This window comes from Carcharodon carcharias, chromosome 16, assembly GCF_017639515.1.
Source record: "Carcharodon carcharias isolate sCarCar2 chromosome 16, sCarCar2.pri, whole genome shotgun sequence".
Lineage (NCBI taxonomy): Eukaryota > Metazoa > Chordata > Chondrichthyes > Lamniformes > Lamnidae > Carcharodon > Carcharodon carcharias.
In genome coordinates, this window is record NC_054482.1 from 1,528,124 (window position 1) to 1,551,711 (window position 23,588).

The following is a 23,588-nucleotide window of genomic DNA, read 5'->3' on the forward strand; positions in this document are numbered from 1 at the left end:
TTTGTCAGTGACGCAATCATGTTGAAATTAACATCATTTAAATGCCACAGTCTGGTTCAGATGCAGTGTGCCATCCCGGGGGTGGGTCCAGCAGTGGGAGTAGGTGGCTGGCTGGTGGTGACTCAAGGATACTAAAGTAAGATCGGGGAACTGATGTGAGGAGAGGACATTGATGTTCCTCAAGAATAGGAAGGTGCTTTTAAATCTTGAGTCAGCAGAACAGTGGACCAGTCAACAGGTCAGGGTTTGAGGACCAGGCAAGGTGGTGAACCAAAGGCAAGATCCAAGGGAAGGGGTTTGGAAAAGATTTTGAAGGCAGAGAAGGACGTTGCAAGGTGGTGAAATCTCATATGACAATTCTTGGAAGAAGACCAGGGGAGTTCTCCATGGTGACCTGGCCAATATTTATCTCTCAACCAACATCAATAAAACATTATCTTGGCATTATCACATCGCTGTTTGTGGAACCTTGCTGTGCTCAAATTATTCCATGATTCCTACATTACAACAGTGACTATGCTTCAAAAGGATTTATTTAACTGTAAAGCACTTTCGGGTGCCGTGAGGTCATGAAAAGCGCTATATTAATGCACGTTCTTTCTTTCTAATGTCCTGGGCCCACTAAAAAGCTCTGACCAACTGTTTGCCTGAAAGGTCTCCCCCTGGTATTGTGTTGCCTTGCCTCTGTCCCTGAGCTCTGACTAACAGCCAGTGCTCTCCTAATCCCGGCCTCGTGGGCATCCCAGTTGTAATTGCTCCACAGGCCAGGTCTTCAGCTGTCTAGGCCCCAAGCTCTAGAATTCCCTCCCTACACCTCTTAGCCTCTCTACCTCATTTTCCTCTAAGCCGTTTCTTAAAATCTACACCTTGGGCCTGACATTTGGTCATTTGCCCTAATATCTCCTTAAATAGTTTGGAGTCGTACTATGTTTTATAATGCTCCTGTGAAGTGCCTTGGGACATTCAATTACATTAAAGGCACTGTAAGTTGTTATTGTTGTTGGCTCAGAGAGGCTGAGTTCCTGCCCTCAAGCCACCAGCAGCAGCAGGAGGCCCACTTGGTGGCTCACCGTTTGCCAATGGCATGTGACTGAAGCCATCAAGCCTCAAAATGACAGAAACAGGTAAGTGGTGGTACTGATGTTAAAATTAGACCTCAGAGCTTGCAACATTTATAGAGAATGGATCCGATTTTCTGAACACACGTTTCCAGTGGGGATCTTCATCAGAGGCCCATACAAGGGGAACGTGAGCCGCTTCACATGATTTGTCATTCAATAATGTCTAGCATTCGTGTATCCACCGTTCACATAATTTTATTCACTGTGCAGGCAAAATGTGTGAACAATGAAACGATATCATAGAATGACGTAGAAGGTGGTTATCCAGCTGATCGTGCCTGAGCCTATCCAATTAGGAAATTAAATAAAACAAAACAAAATTCACCAATCGACTTTGACCTCAATGCATAACATAAGCAGAAGCCTCTGCATTCAGCACTCGGATCATGTGCTTCTGTTGACGTTAACAGTCTGCCAACCAGAAGCAGGAAGATTCCTTTATAATTTCAGCTCAATAAACTAGAAACACATCTGACCGGAAGCTAAAATTCATTCCTCTTAAGACTGTAAAATATCAAGGCTGACAGAAAATAAACATGTTGGGCACCTTTAAAGGAAGATGCCGAACTCAGTACTTTTACTTATGATGAGAAAGCTAATATCGGTGCTCAGCTCAGAACCAGTCCCACTACCAACTGTCAAACACATTTCCCAGAAATTGGTTTGATCTCTTGCTATTTTGTTTCCTCCCCTTACGAAAACGTGTGTGTGACCTGCTTTGCCAAATTCAGATGGGTTTCATTTAATTTCTAGCTCGTGATATTTGAGTTAATCCAGACCTCACGACTAACTGATGATGCTCCCAGCTGTGGGTGATCACTGCTCAGTTACCTCTTGAGTATCCAAGTATTGTCTTTCTTAATGTTCTAGTAAATCTGATCATAGTAAATTCAGAAAATCAGGGGAAAGGTTTTAACTTTGTTGGGCAGGAGCGGCGGGAGAGCCTGGGAGGGGTCATGAAACCCACCACCACCCGCAATCGGGCAATTAACAGCCAGCCAGCGTAAATCACGCGCTGCAACGCTGATTGCCGCCGGGGTGGGGGGTGGGAGGAGGGCGAGCGCTGATGTTTGCGCATGAGCCAAGCCCGCGCACTGAAAGCTCCCTGAAGGCACAGAGAGGTGTCTCAGGGAGCTGAAGAACTTTAAAAGCATAAAGAAAGAATTTGAAAAAGTTAAAAACAAGTCCTGTCATGTGCGGAGACACATTATGAATGAGATTTCAACATTTTTATTTCATTGTTAATTCCTGATAGAAACTTCATCCCGCCCGTGGATGAGGTTTCATAAAAATTCCAAAGGCTGCCTGGCCGACTCACCTGCCCACCGACCATAAGGTTGACCGGGCAGCGAAAAACTGCATTTAATTGTTACCTTAATGGCCTTTATATGCCTGTTAATTGTCGGTGGGCGCGCTGCCAACTCCTGCACGTGCCCACCGACCGAAATATCGCAGGAGTGCGCGATGACTTCGGGATGCTCGCCCGACATCATGGTGCCTCACTTTACGCTCAAGTGGGTCCGGCACGCGCCCACCCACTCGTGGAAAAGTTCTGGCTCAGGGTCAACTTAGGGAATAGAAGTGATGAACAATGAATCTTCCTTCACTGGTCTTGCTGATTTATTTTGCGCCTCACATGAATCGATCTCCTCAAATTAACGTCCAAGAGTCAAAATTCTCCTTTGGGCACAAATAGAAAATTGCACCCAAAATGCCCTTGAAACTGTTGCTGGTTGAGTTACTCCTAAAATTCCTGCTAAAGTTATTTTTCAGAAATCACAAACGGAAAGTTGTCCAGGAGCCGGCTTCATCGCGTAGCTTAATAGAACATAATTTTTCCTTTTTTGTTCTTTCTATTATGAAGTATTCCTTTATGTATTTAACAGTGGTAACCTGGTAAAAGCAAAACACTGTGGATTCTGGAAATCTGAAATAAAAACAGAAAATGCTGGAAAAACTCATCCGTTCAGACAGTGTCTGTGGAGAGAGAAACAGAGTTAGCATTTTGAGTCTGTATGACTCCTCTTCAGAGCGCGGTAAACTGGTGCAATTTTATCAATGCCACTGAAGGCGGGATTATCGCCAAAAAATAAGCATCTGAAATAAAGGTGGCGAGTCCTCCACCCATGAGTAAGCTGATTTAAAAGCACTGAAAGGTGCTTAGCAAAAGGTATACTGGGCCATTAAATAGTTTCATTGACGTACACTAGTCAGTTTCTTAGTAAATTGGATAATTCTGGATACAAAACTAATTCTAAAATGTGCCTACTAGTTCCTGTGCACCTGAAATAATGGGCCATGGGCTTCAATTGGAGTCAAAAACCCACAGCGTGTGGGGGAGCACTCACTCAATGTGATTTTCCCCGAATTGGACCATTAATGGACAAAGAGCAAACTCACAATCCAATTTAGGATGGTGGGTGGGATCTCAAACTGAAGGGTTCCAAATCAGAAGGAGCAGGAGCTAGCTTTTCAAGGTAAGGGAGAGAAAGGGCACTCCGTAATGGAGGTGTCCTCTCCCCAATGTTTTTAAACGTGAAGTAAAAAAAATAGCTTGAGCAGCCAGCCCACTGTTGTGGAGGTGCAGCCTCCCCTCAAGGCAGCCAGGGGCTGTAGCTGGAATCAGGCAGGCAGAGGAAGGGGGAAAGCTGTCTCCTGTCAGCTACACTGTTTCCTGACATGTCCAGGGATATGGAGGCTGGCTGGAAAATTCCAGTCAGCCTCTGACAATAATATCACCTAACATAACAAATAGGAGCAGGAGTAGGCCATTCGGCCCCTCGAACCTGCTCCGCCAGTCAATAAGATCATGGCTGATCTTATTGTGGTCTTAACTTCACTTTCCTGCCTTCCCCCCATAACCCTTGAGCTCCCTTGTCAATCAAAAATCAGTCTAACACAGGCTTGAATCTATTCTGCCCACTGGGGAAGGGAATTCCAAAGACTAATACCCTCAGAGAGAAGACATTTCTTTTCATCTCTGTCTTAAATGGGAGACCCCTTATTTTTAAACTGTGTTCCCTAGTTCTGGACTCCCCCACAAGAGGAAACATTGGCCAGGAATTTCCCCTCAGCGATTTGGGGGCGAGGCCCGCTTGCAGAGGGGAAAATTATGTGGAATGACATCGGGAGGAACCTGGTCCCTTTAAATATTCAGGAAGGTGGGCGGACAGCGAAATCAGCTGTCCGCCCGCTGACCTGTCAATGGCCAATTGAGGCCATTGACAGGCTCATTAACCTTGTTAAAGAGCCTGCCCGTCCGGGTTTAAGGCTGGCGGGCAGGCCAGGAGTCCCAGCGGGCTCCAGCTTATTCATCAAACTTCATCCACTGGTGGGATAAAGTTTCATGTCCATTTTATAAAAACGTAATAAATTTTTAAGTGTTTATTATTAACATGACCCACCTCATGTTAATAATTGTAATATTTATCTATTTTCAGACTTGACTTACCTGTCACAAATCTCCCTGAGACAGGACTTTGCCTCAGGGAGCAGTGCTCACTTTGACAGATGGGGATTCCTGTCGGGCAGGCCGCTGGGTGGGGCCTTAATTGGCCCACCCACTCAAAATGGCGGCAGGCCCCGTTTCGGTGGCGGGAGGGAGCGGCTGTCCGCCCACCGCCGAGCCGGTGGGGCCCACCCACCATCCAAGGGCAAAATTCTGCCCAGCCTCTCAGTGTCTACCCTGCCAAGCCCCCTTTATGTATTTCAATAAGAGAACCTCACACTCTTCTAAACTCCAATGTGTATAGGCCCAAACCGCTCAAGCTTTCTTCATAAAACAAACCCCTCGTCCCAGGAATCGGCCTAGTGAATTTTCTCTGAACTGCTTCCAATGCAGTTATATCCCTCCTCAAGTAAGGGGACCAAAACTGTACAAAGTACTGTAGGTGTTATCTCACCAATGCCCTGTACTATAGTAGCAAGTCTTCCCTATTTTTATACTCCATCTGCCTTGCAATAAAGGATGTTTGCCTTCCTAATTACTTGCTGTTCCTGCATGCTGACTATTTGTGCTTCATGAAGCAGGACATCCAGGTCACTCTCTGTATTGCAACATTCTGCACTCTCTCTCCATTTAAGTAATATCCTGCTTTGCTATTCTTCCTGCCAAAGTGGATAACCTCACATTTTCCCACGTCTGCCAAAATTATCCCCCCGCACTCCACCTGTCTATATCCCTTGCAGACTCTTTGGGCAGAATTTTGCCCTTGGTCAGCGTGCGGGCCCCACCGGCTTGGCGGTGGGCGGACAGCCGACCCCCACCACCGAAACAGGGCCTGCCGCCATTTTGAGTGGACGGGCCAATTAAGGCCCCACCCAGCAGCCTGTCCGACAGGAATCCCCATCTGTCAAAGTGCGCTCTTTCTCTCTGCTCCCTGAGGCAAAGTCCTGTCTCAGAGAGATTCGTAAGAGGTAAGTAAACTCTAAAAATAGATAAATATTAAAATTATTAACATGATTCCCCACCCCCCCCCCCCATGTGACAATGTCACTCGCCAGTGGATGAAGTTTCAGGAATAAGCTGGAGCCCACTGGGACTCCTGGCCTGCCCACCAGCCTTAAGCTTGGACGGGCAGGTCTTTAATTATCTTAACTGGCCTGTCAATGGCCTCAATTGGCCACTGACAGGTCGGTGGGTGGTCAGCTAATCTTGCTGTCCACCCGCCTTCCTGAAAATTTAAAGGGACCGGGATGATGAAGGGGATTCCTCCCGACGTCATCCCGTCTCACCTTCCCTTCAGTGACCGGGCCCTGCCCCCAAATCGCTGAGGGGAAAATCCTGGCCTTTGGGCTGGGATTTTCCGGACCCAACGTGGCTGGGAGAATCGGCAACCCAGCCGACAGTCCACTGATGTTCCGCAGGGGCTGGACAATCCCAGCGGCGGGCGGAGCTGAAAAATCCCACTCTTTATTTCTTCCTCACAACTTTAGGCCTTAATAAGTCCTTAACAAGGTCAATTGGTAACCGCTGCTTGCAGGCAGGTAGCCCTGCTGCACAGTCATCCGGGTGGGATGGAGCAGTCGACGGTGTGAAATTCCAATCCCACCCACCTCCGTGCCCGGTCTCCCATTGGGCCAAAACATTAACCCCAGTGAGTGCAACTTGAAGAGTCTTCCCTAACCAATGGAATCATTGGGGCGGGTGTGACCGTTTCTGTGGGCAGGGCCTGATTCAAGTGAATTGAATCTTGAACCCTATTAAGAGATTGTGCTAAGCACAAGGGCTCTGTTGTGCTGGTCCAGCCACTCAAACTGGGCTCAAAACTAACTGAAGCAAGTAGAAACATTGCTCTCCTACAGTAATTCACCAAGTTTATTATTAATTGGCAGATGGAGCTCAATGTAGAGAACTGCAAGGTGATGCACTTTGGTACAAAGAACATAGACAGACAGTATAAAATAAAGGGTACTATTCTAAAGGGTGTGCAAGAACAGAGAGACTTGGGTGTATATGTACTTAAATCATTAAAGGTGGCAGGACAGGTAGAGAGAGCTATTACTAAAACATACAGTATTCTAGACTTCATTTACAGGGGCATAGAGTATAAGAGCAGGGAGGTTTTGATGAACTTATATAAGACACTGGTTAGACCTAGCTGGAGTATTGTGCACAGTTCTGGGTGCCACATTATAGGAAGGTTGTGAACGCATTGGAGAGAGTGCACAAGTGGTTTACGAAAATGGTCTGGAGATGAGACACTTCAACTATGAGGAAAGATTGGAGAAGTTGAGACTGTTTTCCTTGGAGAGGAGAAGGCTAAGAGGAGACTTGATAGGAGTTTTCAAAATCATGAGAGGTCTGGACAGAGTAGATAGGGAGAAACTGTTCCTGCTCATAAATGGATCGAGAACCAGAGGGCAGTTTTAAAGTATTTTGTAGAAGAAGCAAATGCGAGGTGAGAAAAAGCTTTTTCACACAGTAAGGAGTTAGGGTCTGGAATGCACAGCCTGGAAGTGTGGTGGAGGCAGGTTCAGTTGAGGCATTCAAGAGGGCATTAGATGATTATTTAAATAGAAACAATGTGCAGGGTTACAGGGAAAAGGCAGGAGATTGGCACTAAGTTAAAATGCTCAGAGAACCAGTGCAGACACAATGGGCTGAATGGCCTCCTTCTGCACTGTAAAAATTCTGTGATTCTGTGAAACACCATTAGTCTACCTTAATGGTGCACAGCAGTTTGCACCACTTACAATTATCATACTGCGTTGTTAAAATATATAAGCAATGCTTCAAACATCAGGACAGATATTCCAATGAGTTAAAGATTACAATGAGTGAGATCATTGACCTGAATATATTGGAAGCACACAGTGACAAATTAAAGAGATATGGGTAACTCTGTCACTTGGCCCTTGCAACACTGCACATTGCAAATATTTTCATACCTTATCAACAGTAAAAAAAAAAAATCTATGACGTGAATAAAAATGTGACCACGATCACCTAAACAACTAAAAGCGAACAAAGCGTCATTTGTGCATCAATCATCATGAAAATGTATTTTTGGCAACCGGTTCTATAATTACTTTGACACACATTCCTCTTGTATAAAATTAAGCCATGATTTGAATTTAAATCCTAGGGCAGAATTTTCCTCTCGTCAACCCGAACGAGAGTGAAATGGTGCCCGATGACCTAGGACAAGCATCTCGATGCCATCACTCTCTCGCGATATTTTGTTCAGTGGGCACGTGTGAGAGGTGGCAGTGCACCCGCCAACAGTTAAAAGGCCCATTAAGGCCCTTAATCAATTCATCCATTCGGATTTTCCGCTGCCTGTCCAACCATTTGGTTGGCGGGCGGACGAAAAGGCCAAGTGGTCCTTGGATTTTTTATGAAACCTCATCCACGGGCGGGATGAGGTTTCCAACAGGAATTAAAAATAAAATAAAAATGTTGAAGTCTCATTTGTAACGTGTCCCCTTTACATTGGCCCCTTAATTACCTCAACAACTTACCTGCTGCTGGGGGGTGGGTAGCTGTTCCATGCCCGACCTGAGCTCCAGGGAAATGGCTGGGGGTCAGGGCTGCGGCAGGGAAGTGACAGGAAATTCCACATTTCTCATCCTCCAATCACACCCCCATTTCAGCACTAAAATCTAGCCCCAGCATGTTTCTATCTCGATCCCTTCCTTCCTCACTCTATCCCTGAATGACGCCACTTTTCTCCCCACAGTGTGGTTAAACAGCAACATCTGCCAATGTTACTGTGTGACGACGGATCTACAATAATACCCTGTAGTGTTGCTATGTTATGCAGGATGTCTTATTTGCAAAGCTATTTACCTGTGTTACAAGCAACCACCTGTGCAAGCCAACTAATAAAACTACATTTCCATGCTATTAAACCTGTAATTTATATAGATGCATTTGAATGCGTGCTTAATTACATTTATTTTCTCTTTGGATTTGTTGATATTATGAGAAAGTCCACATGAATGAGAGTTCCTGACCGCAGCCTCCACCGGAGAATTAGAGACAGGACAGGGTAGGCATTGTGCAATGACTTGTTATGATCTGGAGGCCTGGAGGAAGGAGCTTCAATTATAACTTTCCAGACAGAATTGCATAAGTACTTGAAAAGGAAAATAAAGTTGCAGAGCTATCTGGAGGAGCCTGGGAGTGAACCTAATTGGATTGCTTTTTCAAAGAACCGGAATAATGAGACCAAATGACCCCATTCTAGGAATTATCACAAAGATAGTCAGGGAGCACCGCAATTGTAATAAAATTGACAATGAGTGGGTGAAGAGGTTGAACTGATTATCATTAACTTAGCTGACCCCACAGTCACAAATGATGTGGCTTAAGGCTTGCTGGTAGATGACAATTAGGGGAAGACTTAGAATGAAGCGGAGATGTAGGATGGAAAGCTGGTTGAGGAGATACAGCGATTGTCTCGGGACAAGTCGGAGCAGAACTGAAATGGGTGCTGCAGAGGTGAATGGAGGAGACATAGGGCTGCATTTGACGGCCGGACATTGGGTGGGCTGCACTCCCCCCCCCACCCCACCACCACCACCACGCTTACATAAAATATGACGAGGTGATGTCGGGATCAGCAATCCGACGTTATCCCGCCAGTCTCCAATATTGTGGAAGGTGAGTAGGCACTGAAATCAGAAGCCCGTCCGCCATTTTGAACAAAAGCAATTAACAAGCCATTGAGCCAATTGACTCCAGTTTTTCATTGCCCGCTCCATTTCTCGATAGTCGGGCGGGTAAGCGTTTGGGAGTGATTAATGCCAGGTGTTAGGAGGTAGCACCAGGGCAGATGAAAAGGCCTGCAAGTGAGACCACAGCTGTATGTAGTAGCATAATCTGCTGGTGAAGATGGCAATTATTTGGATGTTATTAGACTTTACTTATTCTCTGTTTTTAATAAGTAGGGGTGAGTGAGAGGGCAGGGGGTCTTCAAATTGATGGCCAGGGCTAAGTTCCGGTTCACGGCCTAAGCCTTCTCTCCCACCTGACATCCCAGCCTTAACTGCCTGATTGCGCGTGGAGACCCCTTTCCAACCAAATTTGCTCCCCACCCACCGAGCGGCCGCTAACCGACTGTCCGAGCCTTCACTCGCCATGCTGGAATGGCGGGGCAAGAGAGAGCGGGTCACTCAATTCCCATTCTGCCTTCCCCATCCCATCGGAAAGCGTAAAATCCAGCCCATGGTGTAGGAGAGTAGTCAAATTAAGAGCAGGCACAACTCTTAATTACATCCAATGACCCAGGGAAGCAGGCAAATCATGATTTGCACATATTTGCTCCCTCCTATATTTAGTCATCAAAAATCGTGCAAGGAAGGCTGTGAGTCATTTGTCTAGATTTTACTCCATTCCACACCGCTGTCCATTTGAAGTTCAGAGAAACACAGAGGACAATATTGCTTATTACACACTGAGATGTGGTCTGATCACAAGGGAGCGCAACATGGACTCACGCAAAGCAGCTGTCAAACATACGGCTGTGATACAAGCTTGGTGCCAAATCATAGCATAAAGCAGCCAGGGAACAGAGTGGACTGTAATAAAAGTACTTGTTTTTGTTCACTGTATCAAAAAGATTTCTATTAATAAAGGCAGCAGAACAAAATCGCAAGGACAACATGTCCTTGGCAGTCATTCAAAAATGCCAGGTGTTTAGCACATACCTTGAAGATTAACAGATGGAACAGACATGCCAATAAGTAGAGAATACTCCTGCAGCCTTTGATGCAATCTGGTCACAGAATTTTCACGCCTGTATGATAATGCTCTTTGAAAGTCTGGTAGATAATCAGCATCTTTCTCATTGAGGTAAAGCCGGCATTAACAGACAACAGAGAAGGACATTGGAACAAGAATAGGCCATTCAGCTCCTTGAGCGTGTTCTACCGCCATTCAGTTAGATTATGGCCAGCCTATGCCTTAACTCCATCGACCTGTCAGATGATTCCATATCCCTTAATATCCCAAACTATCTACCGCAATTTTGAATTTTTCACCTGACCTTGCTTCAAAAGCTTTTCGTGGAGAAAGTTTCAGATTTCCACTACCATTTGGATGAAGATATATTTCCCAGCATTTCCCTGAATTGCCTGGCTCTAATTTTAAAGTTATGCCGCATTGTTCTGGATTCTTCCACCACTCTTCCACTCTTCTTAACCCTGGTATCATAGTCTTTGCCTTTTCTCTCCTTCCCCATGTACTCCTTATGGTATATGGTTCTGTTAGAACCAGCCAGCCATTGGTACCTTGCTCTAGTGACCATCATTGCTGGAAGATTATTAGCACAGATATCTGGTCACAGGGATTGGTGGGGTGGGGGGAGGTGGCATGTGGTTTGAGGGACAGGGAACATAACCTCCAGGTCTGAGGATGTCCTCACCTGATGTTTACCTTTGAACTTCTGTCAGTGGGGATTAACAAGAAAAGTGTGACTGATTTTCAACTCTCTAATCTTGTGCCAATTATCACTGCCCCATCCAAGACCAGTTAACTCAGGACAATGAGTGATCAGACCTGTGATCTTACTGCCCTGTGTGACTCAGCGACTGGATAAATACGCTGAGTTATCAAAGCAAAGCATTTGACTTCATCACATGCAATTGGATAGACAAAGTAGGATGCCTAACGATGTCACAACTAACCTGCTATTATATTAAAACAGAAGAACAAAGAAACCAGCAAAGGGAGAAAGTAAATCAATTGGGATACATTTGGGTGCAATTTATATTTCATTTAACTTAAAGAGGAATTTACATTTCTGATGCATCATAACTGTACCAAATCACTTTATAAACAAAAGGTTACATTGGAGATGCAATCCCATAGGCAAACACGGTAGGCAATTTATACACAGAAAACAATATATTAAGGAAAGACCACATAATCTACTTCCGGTTAGAAGAGAATGTCGATTAGATACTGTGTTCCTTTATTCTTAGTCAGATAACGCTGTGGGATTGCTTACCTGAGTAAGCAGTGTAACATCACATTTCCTTAGCATTAATTAGCTGGAATTAGCCTTGGATGGAAGGGCAAAGTGGGCATTCATGATCCAGCAGCTTCTTTCACAGGCCGCCTGGTTTGCCTTCCCACTGTGGATGCTGTTAATTCACTATCTCCCATTTTGCCCTACCCCCGCACAAAATTGTGTCCTCTATGAACCTGAGTTTATCATGAGGTCAAACCTTTGGTGGATTTGAAAGGTAGGAGGACTCACTATCATGCAGTGAAGCCAACACTTTCTACAAGGTGAAACCCTCCTGTTGTGAGATGCACTCATGACAGGAATGGATGATGGAGAATTTTGCGTCCCAATTGTCAATTCGGAATTAATTTGAGCAAAAATGGTTGCATTTCGTGTGAGATGGAATCTGTTTTCTCCTGTGCTCTGCTGAGGTTGAAGATACAGACATGCTGGGGCAAATGTGAAACTTTTACAACCTCAATCAGCCAGGAGAGACATGCGATTCTGATGACATTGCTATATCAGAAGTCTGATCTGCCCGCTGTACACCCACAGTCTTAAAGGTTACTAACAGTGATGACAAGTAAACATGACAGATGCACACAGGAGCCAGGGTGTGAAATCCGCACTTTGAGATGAAAAAGTATATCAAGATATTTCAAACACTCACTATTGTTTTCTCAATGTGGGGAAAGCGAAAATGTACTTTAGATGAATCTAGTGCAAGTTACTGTCAATAGAAGCATCACTTATTTTAAAAATGATTAGATTAATGGCAGCACATATAGTTGTTTTTGTCCGGTCATTGCTGTAACAGTACAAGTGGCAGCATTCCTTCATGGAGTTCTGGGTTTTATATATTCCATGGGAAGAGAAGACATGTGCAGCCGCATGAGCAATGGTGATATTTTGCTCGATGGGCATGCGCATAAGTCAGAAGAGCACCCGCCGACAATTAAGCCCATTAACGGCCCAATTGTCAGCCAATTTTCGTGGCCCGTCCAACCTTACAGTTGGCAGACAGGCCAGTCAGTCAGGCGGGCTTTACATCTTTGCTGAACCCTCATCCAAGGGCGGGATGAAATCTTCGTTAGGATTTAAAATAAAAAGGAATATCTCTGGACTGTTTTTTTTTTAATGAAGTCTGCTTTCCAGTGCTTGCTTGTGATGCATGGACATGTTTTGCAGTATTTTTGTGCTTCCTTTTATTACTTGGAGGTCTGCAGCTCCCTGAAGCGTCTGTCTGCCTTCAGGGAGGGTGAGTGGAAGTGCTCACCAGCAGCCGCAGTGACGTTGGTGCCCGTACTTTTCCAGTCCCCACTGGCAGTGCTGAGCCTCTCTCAGGGTGCATTTCACCCTGGCTGGCGGTTAATTGGCCAGCCAGCATAAGATCACGGTCGAGGGCAGATCTCAAGCGGAAGTGCATTCCTCGTCCGATTCCGGGCCTGCTGATCACGCACGCCCAGCGATGAAAAAATTCAGGCCAAAGTTGTTATTTCTGTGTTTAAATCCCTTCAGGGTCTCTCCCCTTGATTCCTATCTCTGTAACCTCCTCCAGCGGGAGCACCCCCTCCCCACATAACTCTTTGCCTCTTTGCATCTCTCCTTCACCACTTGACCTGTGCTGCCTAGATTCCTCATACTAGATCTCCTTTCCCAACCTCCAGCTGCTTCTCCTTGATCAGGCACTCCCTAAAACCTGTCTCTTCAAGGTTTTGATCATCCCTCCATTTATCCGATTATGTCTTTCTACGTGATGTTGTAATATAAAAACAAGATTCTGTTATTTTTAGTTTCCTGACTTTACAGTGTGAAAACCAAAAAAAGAAGCCCAAGGAAATCAGGAATTACAAACAATAAATCCAAAAGCAAAAAACAAACAACATTTTTAAAACCTGACTCCAAAATGTCAAAGCTATAATTATGAGGGGGATCGTTCAAAACCCACACAACATAGCTTTCACATGAAAGCTAGGAAGGGCTTTCCGTTACTGCCTGTCTTTAGACACTAGGAGGACAAACTGGGCACTTTCCAAAGATCTCAAAATCGCAGATCAAATAGGCTTTCAAAGTTTAACAAGGCCCCCCACCCCCCCACCCCCCATGCTGTCTGAAAGATGGTTCATCAATTCTCCCACAACCTGGCTGCAAAAAACCTAAGGAGGAAAATTCTAGCGGAGAGCAGGTACAAGGTCTAACATGGGACTTGCTCATGCAGTACGAGGGTCTTCTTCTTAGGGTATGGAGGTAGGACTGGGGGGTAAATGAAAGGACTGGACGACACAGGAAAGAGTTTTTTGCCCCAAAGATGCCTCATATTTGCTGGCAGGGCTGTGCTGGGTGCTGAAGAGACTCGCACGGCTGACATGCACAGGCCTCACTAAAGGTTTGGGAACCATGGGTGGAATTTCCCACACCTGCCAGCAGTGGGGATCATGGTGGGCCGGACACTGAATTTGGCAGGAGGCAGGAAATCCGTTTCCCGGCGGCAGGATAAACTGTTGGATTTTTGTTCTCCCAAGGTGGGCCGAGTTTCCTGGCGCACAATGTTGGGAGGCCCATTGGAATGCATTAACATCTCATGAATGCTCATTAAAAAGCACCTCGCCAGAATTAAGTTCACCCTCTAAGTTAAGCACCCTGCCAACGGGAAATTAGAATGTTCATTTTTACCACTGCGTATGGCGGTCACCTGCTGAGCTTTCCCTTTTCCATGACATTGAGGTCCGTAGATGTTGCATTCTCCTTCTTGCGGACCTCACATAAATTCACTTGAGTGCCTTTGCATCGCTGCGCCAAGCTGGACAGGGGAGGCAGACTTACAAGGGGAATGGTGGCGACAGTGTCCGGAGAAGGGGAGTTTAATGTCCGAGGAATGGAGGGAAAGTGCCTGGGGAGAGGTGGGGAAATGTCCGGGGGAGGGCAGGGGGAAGTGTCTTAGGGGGTTGGGGCGGTGGTGTCGACGGTAGAGTCCCTGAGGGAGAGCTCAGAGTACTGGTGATGGGAGGGAACAGTCACAGTCACAGCAGAGGAGTGGGATGAGGTAGGGTGATATGTCCAGGGTGAGAGTCTGGTAGGCGCAGGTCTCATCAGAGGTGGGGGGGCATAGAAGGAGACAAGACAGGCGGCTTGGATAACATGAAGGGGCGGGACCAGAGTGGGCATGAGGACAGGAAGGGGGTTTGTGATTGGGTACAAGGTAAGGGGGGGTGGTTCAAGGGAGACAAAGGGGAGAGGAACGATGAGATTTGGTGTGTCTGTGGTGACGAGGGAAGTTAGCAGGTGAAAGGAGGAGGTTAGAAGGTGGTGCAGCAAGTTTGAACTGTGACACTCATCTTTTTTCAAACTGACCCTGACCATGTAGTTAGTCAGTCAGTGAGATCCCTCAAACTGGGAGGAGGGTCTTTTTGGGTGGGTGGAGTTCAAGATCAGCACAAGTGGCCGACTAAAGGGACACCCTAATAATTATGAATAAACCGGACGTCAAAGATGTTCACTTGTGTTCTCTTTATGGTGAAGTCTGCACTGCAACAGGCTTGTTCCCAACTTGTGGTCTCATAACATCGAGATCCCAGTAAAGTGTGGAATTGCTGTTCATTCTGTGCCATTTGCCATCTGCTGCAGTCAGAGGCAGGGATGAAGGGAGGGAGGGAGGTGGATGCCTCCAAGGAGCACGGCTGGTGGAGGGCTGCCAACTCCTGACTCCAAACCTCCACCCTCCTGGGTGAATAGTCATGGCCAAAAGGGTTCAGATGGTTAGTCTTTCCATGATGCCAAGGCAAAGTTCTCTCTATAGAGTCTCGAGGGTAGTGGAGACATGTGGAAAAGTGTTTACTTGAGGCTTCTTGCACATGGCTCTTATCACCCTGGTCAGAGAGCAATGTCTCCATACTCATTCATATATGAATGGGAGGAACACCCATCTCTGGTTCTCCAGGATGTCCTTTGCCAGGAAGTGGTGGGGTGGGGATGCCATGTCTAGACGGAGGCCAGGCAAAGGGCTTAGCACTTACTTGCTGGCTTTGAGATGGAGGGAAACCTGTAAAGGAAATGCTCACTCCATGTATCACTTCAATTCGTTCACACATCCACTGAGGTGTTGATGATGCAGGTTGCAGGCAACCCTACCTTGGTAATGGCTCTCATCCAGATGAGCAGAAGGAGGGCCCATCGCAGATTGGCACAGGGCCAGGAGGAGTAAGGGTCTGAGCAGCAAGAAGCAGCAGGACCTCAAGAAGGTCAAGATGCTGGCGAACATGGTGCACTACAATGGCGAGCATTGACCCAACCTGAGTGTAACTCTGGCAGTGGCCTTAACTAGAGATGAGCAAAAGGCAATGCCAGCAGCATCTTCATATGTCCCGGGATGTGGTTGGTCACATCTGCCAACTTCACCAATACAAGCTGCGGCTGCAAGTACTCTGGAGGAGTAATGTGGAGCTCCTAGCCTGCGATGATTGAATGTTGGTCCAGCTGCCCTTTAAAAATGGTGCCTGGACCTTCAACCCCATGAGGTAATAGCAAGGAAGGCGACTTCCTGCCCGCCCTGGCATGAGATTCGACACGGTCCTTGCTGGTGCCTAATTAATGAGTTGAACAGTGGAAGACCACGCGTGTTCAGCTGTCCTACTGCTCATTGGGAATCGCACCAACTTTCCCACCTGTCACCAGACTTACTTTCCGCTCCATGTAAACAAGGGCATGTTCTCATCTGATCATGAGGTTTCTCTTAATGCTCATCTTTTAATTTTTGTTTGTAACTTAAGCATTTTCTCTTCAACCAAGTGAACTGCAAGAGTATTGTTCCAAATTTAACGGGAGCCGTTGACAATGTTCTTAAAGGTGCTATTCAATCAGGTGGCCTGCTCTACCTAAATGCTTGTTAAGGCCGGCCAATGATAAAATGTGTTGGTGTATCAGGACTTTGAGTCACGGAGAGTTTACACTGACACCTTCCACCGCTACAACCTCCTGACCCCATAACCCCTGCACCCCCCCCAACAACTCACTGTGAGATCCTGATCCTAGCTGTGGAAAAAGCGCATGGCAGGAAAGCGACCTTATGCACTCCCTCTACCTCCAGCAGTCTCAGGCTTCTCAGAGAATCAAAAACAAAAACAAAAATACCTGGAAAAACTCAGCAGGTCTGACAGCATCTGCAGAGAGGAACACAGTTAACATTTCCAGTCTGTATGACTCCTCAAAACTCTTCAAAACTAGAAAAGAGGTGTAATATAAGCTGGTTTAAGAGGGGATGGGACAAGTAGAGCTGGATAGAGGGCCAAAAATAGATAACCAAAAGATGTCATAGACAAAAGGACAAAGAGGTGTTGAAGGTGGTGATATTATCTAAGGAATGTGATAATAAAGGTACAGATAGCTCTAGTGGGGGTGGGGTGGGGGGAAGGGATCGAAATAGACTAAAAGGCAGAATAAAACAACGGGTGGAAATACATTTAAAATAATGGAAATAGATGGGAAAAGAAAAATCCATATAAATTATTGGAAAAATGGGGGATCGGAAAGGGGGGTGGGGATGGAGGAGAATATTGAGTGCATGATCTAAAATTGTTGTATCTGCCAGAACTGGAGACTGAAGTAACAGGTTGGGTAGTAAGGTTGGGCAAATAGGGGAGAAAAGAGGGAGGGGAAGGAATCCACAGATGTCAGGGTGAAAAGATAAGTGTTTCATGATGACAAGACTAACTTCTTCAAGGTTGGCATTTTCAGAAGACAAACGGAAACAAAATAAAAAGGAAAAACTGCAAACGCTGAAAAGCTTGTAATAAGAACAGAAAATGTTGAAAATACATTTAATACAGCCCACTGTGTGACATTTCTTTTATTGGAAAATTATGGTTAATAATGTTTCCCATGGTTAAGGATGCAAAAAATAGTAAAATGTGATTCAGACCGGTCAATGGAGCATCATCTGTTTTCTTGGTATTAAGAAAGTGAGCAACATGAGCAAACTGACTGTTTCTCTTGCTGTATTCATAGAACCACAGAATCCTACAGTGCATTGTGACTGTACCAGCTCTTTGAAGGTATTACCCGATTAAGTCCACTGCCCTGCTTTTCCCCATAGTTTTGGAACTATTTAATTCCCTCTTGAAAGCTTTTGTTGAATCTGCTTCCACCTCTCCTTTCAGGCAGTGCATTCCAGGTCAGGACAACTCGTTAGGCGAAAAAAATTCTCCTCCCTCTCCCCCCTGGTTTTTCTCACCAATTATTTTTCAGTATTCAGTTTAGTTTCGCTACTGGTTACAGTCCAGCTTACCTTCTGAAGAGACACAAATTCCAAGAATACAGTAAGTAGAACTGGCCTCAATGCTCCTTCGATTACGTCAAACCCTCAAACTGGGAAATGAGAAATATTTCATGAGATGTCCTGAGATTGGGACTAATGGATGGTCTTGGAAGCTTTACTCTGCACTTAACCTACAAAGAGTAGCCAAAGTAAGTATTACTCCATTCCTCAACATTAACATTTTTCACAGTGATGAGCATAAAATTCACAAAACAGCTTAAAAAAAACTGAAAGACATCCCTTGGTCCAGTCTAGACTAATAGAGAATGGCCAATCAGCGCAGGGTAACAGAGGGAATGGCACCCTTGGGTCTATACCTTGTGTGAGTCAGCACCTTCATGAAAGGCTGGGTAGAAGAAAATTGATACAAAAGAATCATTGTAGTTCAATTTCATTCCCCCTCTCAGCTACAGTTTGTTAAATAAATATTTACTGGGGGGGGGGGCATCCACATACAAAAACATCTGGCTGTCATACGCATGACTGAAAAATATCACACTACGTGTTTATTCCAAAATAACTTGACTCCTCCCTCAGGCTTTGCAGACATTGTACAAAACTTGCAAAATTCATACCAAGTTACATTCAGGACAATATTCTGATGAGCTACTTTTACATAGAATTACAAAGGATCTTTAGTGTAGAAACAAGCCAAATCTTTCAGCTGCACTTGAACTCCATCCTTCTTCATCTATCAACATAACCCTCTATTCCCTTCTCCCTCATTTGCTTATCTAGCTTCCCCTTCAATGCATCTGTACTATTTGCCTCAATTTCCTATTTGGTTTCTTGGTGACTATCTTATAGTTATAGTACATAAAGACAGAAAATGCTGGAAAAACTCAGCAGGTCTGGAAGCATGTGTGGAGAGAAAGAAACAGAGTTAACGTTTTGAGCCTGCATGACCCTTCTTCAGAGCTGAAGGAGGCCATTCAGCCCATTGTGACTATGCCGGCTCTTTGAAAGTAGTATCCGATTAGAGAAGAGTCATACAGACTCGAAACGTTAACTCTATTTCTTTCTCCACAGATGCTGCCAGACCTGCTGAATTTTCCAGTATTTTCTGTTTTTATTTCAGATTTCCAGCATCCCCAGTTTTTTGCTTTGCCTCACAAGTGTTGGTCTGTGAATACTCTAACAAATCCTCTCATAATTTTAAAGAATTCTGTTGGGTCACCCCTCAGTGATCTCTTTTCAAGAAAAAAAGAGACCCAGCCAGTCAGTCCTTTCCTTATAGTATAACTTCGCAGTTCTTACATCATCCTTGTAAATTGTTTTTGCACCCTCTCAGCTGCCTCTATATCCTTTTCCCAATTTGGAGACCAGACTTTACGCAGTGTAGTCCAACTAAGATTCCATATAAGTTCAGCATAATTCCTCTACTTGTTATATTTTTGGTTTCAAGATGTTTTTCTATTTTCCCCCTCTAAAGGGATTGAAGTATTTTTCCTACCACTGATGTTAAGCTAGCTAGCCTATAGTTCCTTGCACATGCTCTATATCCCTTCTTAAATATTAGCTAAACTCCAGTCCTCTAGCATTACACCTTTTTCTGGCAAATTATTAAATATGTGTAATAGTTCATCCCAAGATTCTTTTAAAATGTGTGGATGCAATCCGCTCAAACCCAGCTCTACATCCTCTGTGAGTTTGATTCTTCTCCCCACACCAAGTTGCACAGGAGGCACACAAAGCACATGCTTACGTCTGTTTGCATAGCTAGCTTTTCCTGGAATAGGCCATCAGCCTGTCATCAGAGGCTGTAGCTTGAGGGGCACCACAAGCATGACTGACTCAGAGATTCTCGCTATTGGAAGAATTTACAGGTTGGTGACCAACCTAGCCAGCAGGTCCTGAAGTGGGATAGAACCTGGAGCTTCTGGCTCAGAGACAGGGACACTACCCAACACTCCACAAGACTGTCTTGTGACTTCAGTTCGTTTACTTAATATTCCATTTTTTATGCTAAATGCAGTTGTATCATTTCTAATCTCAACTTCTGACATTATGTCCATCCGATCCACCTCCCGGGTAAATATTGAAGCAAAGTAACTATTTAATATTTCTGCCATTTTATTATTGTTGCTTGTAATTTTATCCTGTCCATCCTTAGTGGTCTTATTTCCAGCCCGACTTTTCTTTTAAACTTTTTGCAACTTCTAAAACTCTATTGGGCAGAATTTTTAGATTGGCAGGCAGGCGTGATCAGAGGGCCTGGGATTGGCCGGGGAAGGGTCCACTGCCCACGATCAGCTCCCAACCGCGATTTCACGCTGGCTGGTCAATTAACGGCCAGCTGGTGTGAAACGTGCGCTGAAAAGCTCAGCGCTGCCGGGGTTGGGGGTGGGGCTGGGAGGAGGGTGGGTGTTAACATCAGTGTGGGCATGGGCGAGCGCTGACAGAAAGCCCCCTGAAGGCAGAGAGCTGCCTCAGGGAGCTGAAGACCTGGAAAGCATCAAATAAAGTTTTTTTTAAATCAGGAAAAAAAATGTGCAAGCAAGCAAGCAAGCATCATCTGAACATACACATGATTAAAAAAAAGTTGCACATTGATTTTTATTTTTGTTTCGCTTAATAACTGAAACCTCATCCTGCCTTTGGATGAGGTTTCATGAAAAATGCGAAGTCCACCTGGCTGATTCACCCATCTGCCAAACATAAGGTTGGATGGACCATGAAAAATGGGAGACAATTGCACCCTTAATAGCCTTAATTAGCCTTTTAATTGTTGGTGGGCGTGCGTCCGACTTTTGCACCCGCCCACCAGCCAAAATATCACCCTCGCCTGACATCATCTCACGCGATTTCACATCGGCCGAGCTAAAAATTCTGCCCATTGTGGATTTTCTTATTTCATGGGATTGCTGCAGTGACATTACGGCTTCACCATCATAATTTATACCTGGAGGAAAAGACAAGTGAAGGAGATGGGGTCTGGGAGCATTCATAGCCCTGCAGCTGTATCATTTAGATGTGTAAGCAGGAGCAGCTTGTCAGCTGAAGCAACTGTGCTATTGCCTCACCTAGAATTGTCACAGTCTTCCCTAATCCATGAACCTAACTAACTGAACTTTTCACCTGTTAGTGTTATTAATAGCAAACTATGAAAGAGTAACAGAGCATGTATTGTGTTTAAACTAAACTTATTGTGCGTGCGAGATGAGCACATTGCCAATGAGAACAATGCAGCTCGGTTTGACAAACTCATAGACAGCCTAGGAGGAAGTGTGCGCCTGCCTTTGTGGAAATGAGAATTTGTGGGATGGGAGTTGAGATGCTAGTAAATTCTCAGCTGCACCACAAGTTTGAAAAGTCACATCTGTTCTAGTTTCGAGAAGAAACTGGCTTTTATCACTCGGAATACATCTCCAGCTGCTGAGAGAAAGCAGGTCTTTGGAGAAGTCTAACCCAATTCCCGCAACAGAAGTGGTGGCTAGGTAATCCAGATTGGTAACTAATCTTTCAATTCTGCAATCTAGTCCATTTCCTTCCAGGCTGTGCCTTCACCTGCTCTTCAAGCTTACACCGGAGTAAACCTTGCAGGTTATACTTGAGCCTTAACCCATCCTACCCTACAGATCTGCAGCTGTTGATAGCCAGAAACTTAAGCTTCTCAGCTAGCAGTGCTACAAGGGAAAGTTGCATATAATTCCCCACAGGAAGGGAAGAAAAGTCACTCCAGTAAGCCCATTTCTACCTCAAAACTGGATCAACAGCAGCTTTGACAGCAACCCAGAATCAGATTGTAGCCTCCATATCCTTTTGACAGCAGAAAGGCTGGTGGCAAAGGAAGATCTTAAGGAAAGACACCAAGTTAATTTTTGCTATTCTGCATTATTTAAAAAAATGTTTTCTAATTGAAACATATGTAAATAAAGCATCTTTCTTATACATAATAAGCAGATTATATGCATCATCTCATGAATACTTCAACATGAATACTGCAGACCAGCCTTTTATTATGTTCATTCTCAGGACATGGGCAAGGCCAGCACCATCTGAGTTATTCTAAGGAGGTGGCTCCGGTTTTCTTCTTGAAATGAATGACTTGCTAACTTAGCTTTAGACGGCTAAGAATCAAGAATCAACCATGTTGATGTGCCGCTGGAGGGACAGAGAGGCCAGATCAGTTAAGGATGGCATGTTCCCTGCCTTAAAGGGCAAAACAGCACCTTTGATGTAGTAAAGCATTCCAGGGCACTTCTCAGTGGTGTTATCAAATAAAGTTTGATACCGAGCCACGTTAGAAGGTATTAAAAACAGATGAAAGAGTTAGGTTTTTAGGAGGACAGAGAGGTAGAAAGGTAGAGAGCTTTAGGGAGGGAAACCCAGAGCTTAGGGCCGAAACAGCAAAAGGCATGGTACCGACGATGGAACAAATCAGGGATGATCTAAAGACCAAAATTGGAGGAGTGTGGAGATTTCAGAGGGTTATAGGACTGGAAGAGGGTACAGATATTGGATGAAAGTGAGGCCATGAAGGAATTTGAAATGAAGGTTGAGAATTTTAAAATGGATGCTTGACCATGAGCCAATAAGCACAGGGATGTAAACAGGTCTTGGCGTGAGTAAGGACACAGGCAGCAGAGTTTATGGAAGGTAGACTGTGGGACGCTAGCCAGGCATGTGTTGGAATAATCAGGTTTAGAGGTAACAAAGGCATGGAGGAGGCTTTCAGCAGCAGATGTACCCAAATAGGGGCGGAATCTGGTGACGCTAAAGAGTTGGAAATAGACAGTGGTAATGATGGCATGGATATGTGGCTGGAAGCTCTTCTCAGGGTCAAATAAGATTCCAAAGTTTCCAACTTTGACAGGTCAGGAGCAAATACGAGCACAGAGGTGACGGGTGAACAGGGCATGGTGCAAGTTAGGACTCAGCCAGCAGAACTTTGGATGAACTCGAGTTTGTAGGCAATGGAAGGCCTGCTGGGAGAGCATTGTAATAGATGTGTCCAGAGGTAGCAAAGGCATAGTTGAGGAATTCAGCAGCAGATGAGCTGACTTAGGGGCAGAGGCAGGAGATGTTACAAATGTGGAAATAGACAGTTTTGGTGATGGAGTGGATATAAGTAAAAGACGTTATATGGTGCCCTCACAAACTCAGAACACCCCAAAGCGCTTGATAGCCAACAAAGTACTCTTCAAATGTGCTCACTGTTGTCATGTTTATATGGGGTGAAAAACTGATTGCTAAGTCAAATAGGATGCCAAGATTGCCAACTGTCTAGTTCAGCCTCATAAAATGACTAGAACGAGGGATGGAGTCAATGGTTAAGGACATATAGTTGAAGGAAATATCCACTCATCCGGCACTAGATGCCATGGTGATGAATCAGGGGCAGTGGAAAGAGATGGTGGTGAGGAAGAGCTGAGTGTCGTCAGCATGCATGTGGAACCTGGTTGGTGTGTTTTTGGATGTTGTCATAGAGAGGCAGCGTGTGGATGAGAAATAAGAAGGAGTTAGATCCTGAATTGGGGTGGCCAGAGATAACTGAGCAGGAGCGGGAAGAGAAGCCAATGCAAGTGATTCCTGGGCTTTTGTTGGGTTTTTCTACAATCTACAAAACTACAAAGCTAGTTGGGCTTTTTCTACAATCCCACAGCGTCATGATCAATTTACCTGACAGCAGTGTTTTATTTCTAGATTGTTAAGCTGAATTAAAATTCTCAAACTGCAATAGTGGGATTTGAACACATGTTT

The 23,588-nt window shown here is 45.1% G+C and overlaps 1 protein-coding gene across 1 annotated transcript in view; it reads left to right on the forward strand.

Moving 5' to 3' along the window:
• Nucleotides 1-1,111: 1,111 nt before the first annotated feature.
• The window catches only part of LOC121289361 (regulator of G-protein signaling 8-like), a 47,827-nt gene continuing 25,350 nt past the window's right edge, over nucleotides 1,112-23,588 (forward strand). Inside the window, exons 1-3 of the mRNA XM_041208732.1 lie at nucleotides 1,112-1,124; nucleotides 1,992-2,124; nucleotides 2,895-3,009. Of these exons, the coding sequence (XP_041064666.1) occupies nucleotides 1,112-1,124; nucleotides 1,992-2,124; nucleotides 2,895-3,009 (261 nt within the window). The remainder of the gene's footprint in view (nucleotides 1,125-1,991; nucleotides 2,125-2,894; nucleotides 3,010-23,588) is intronic.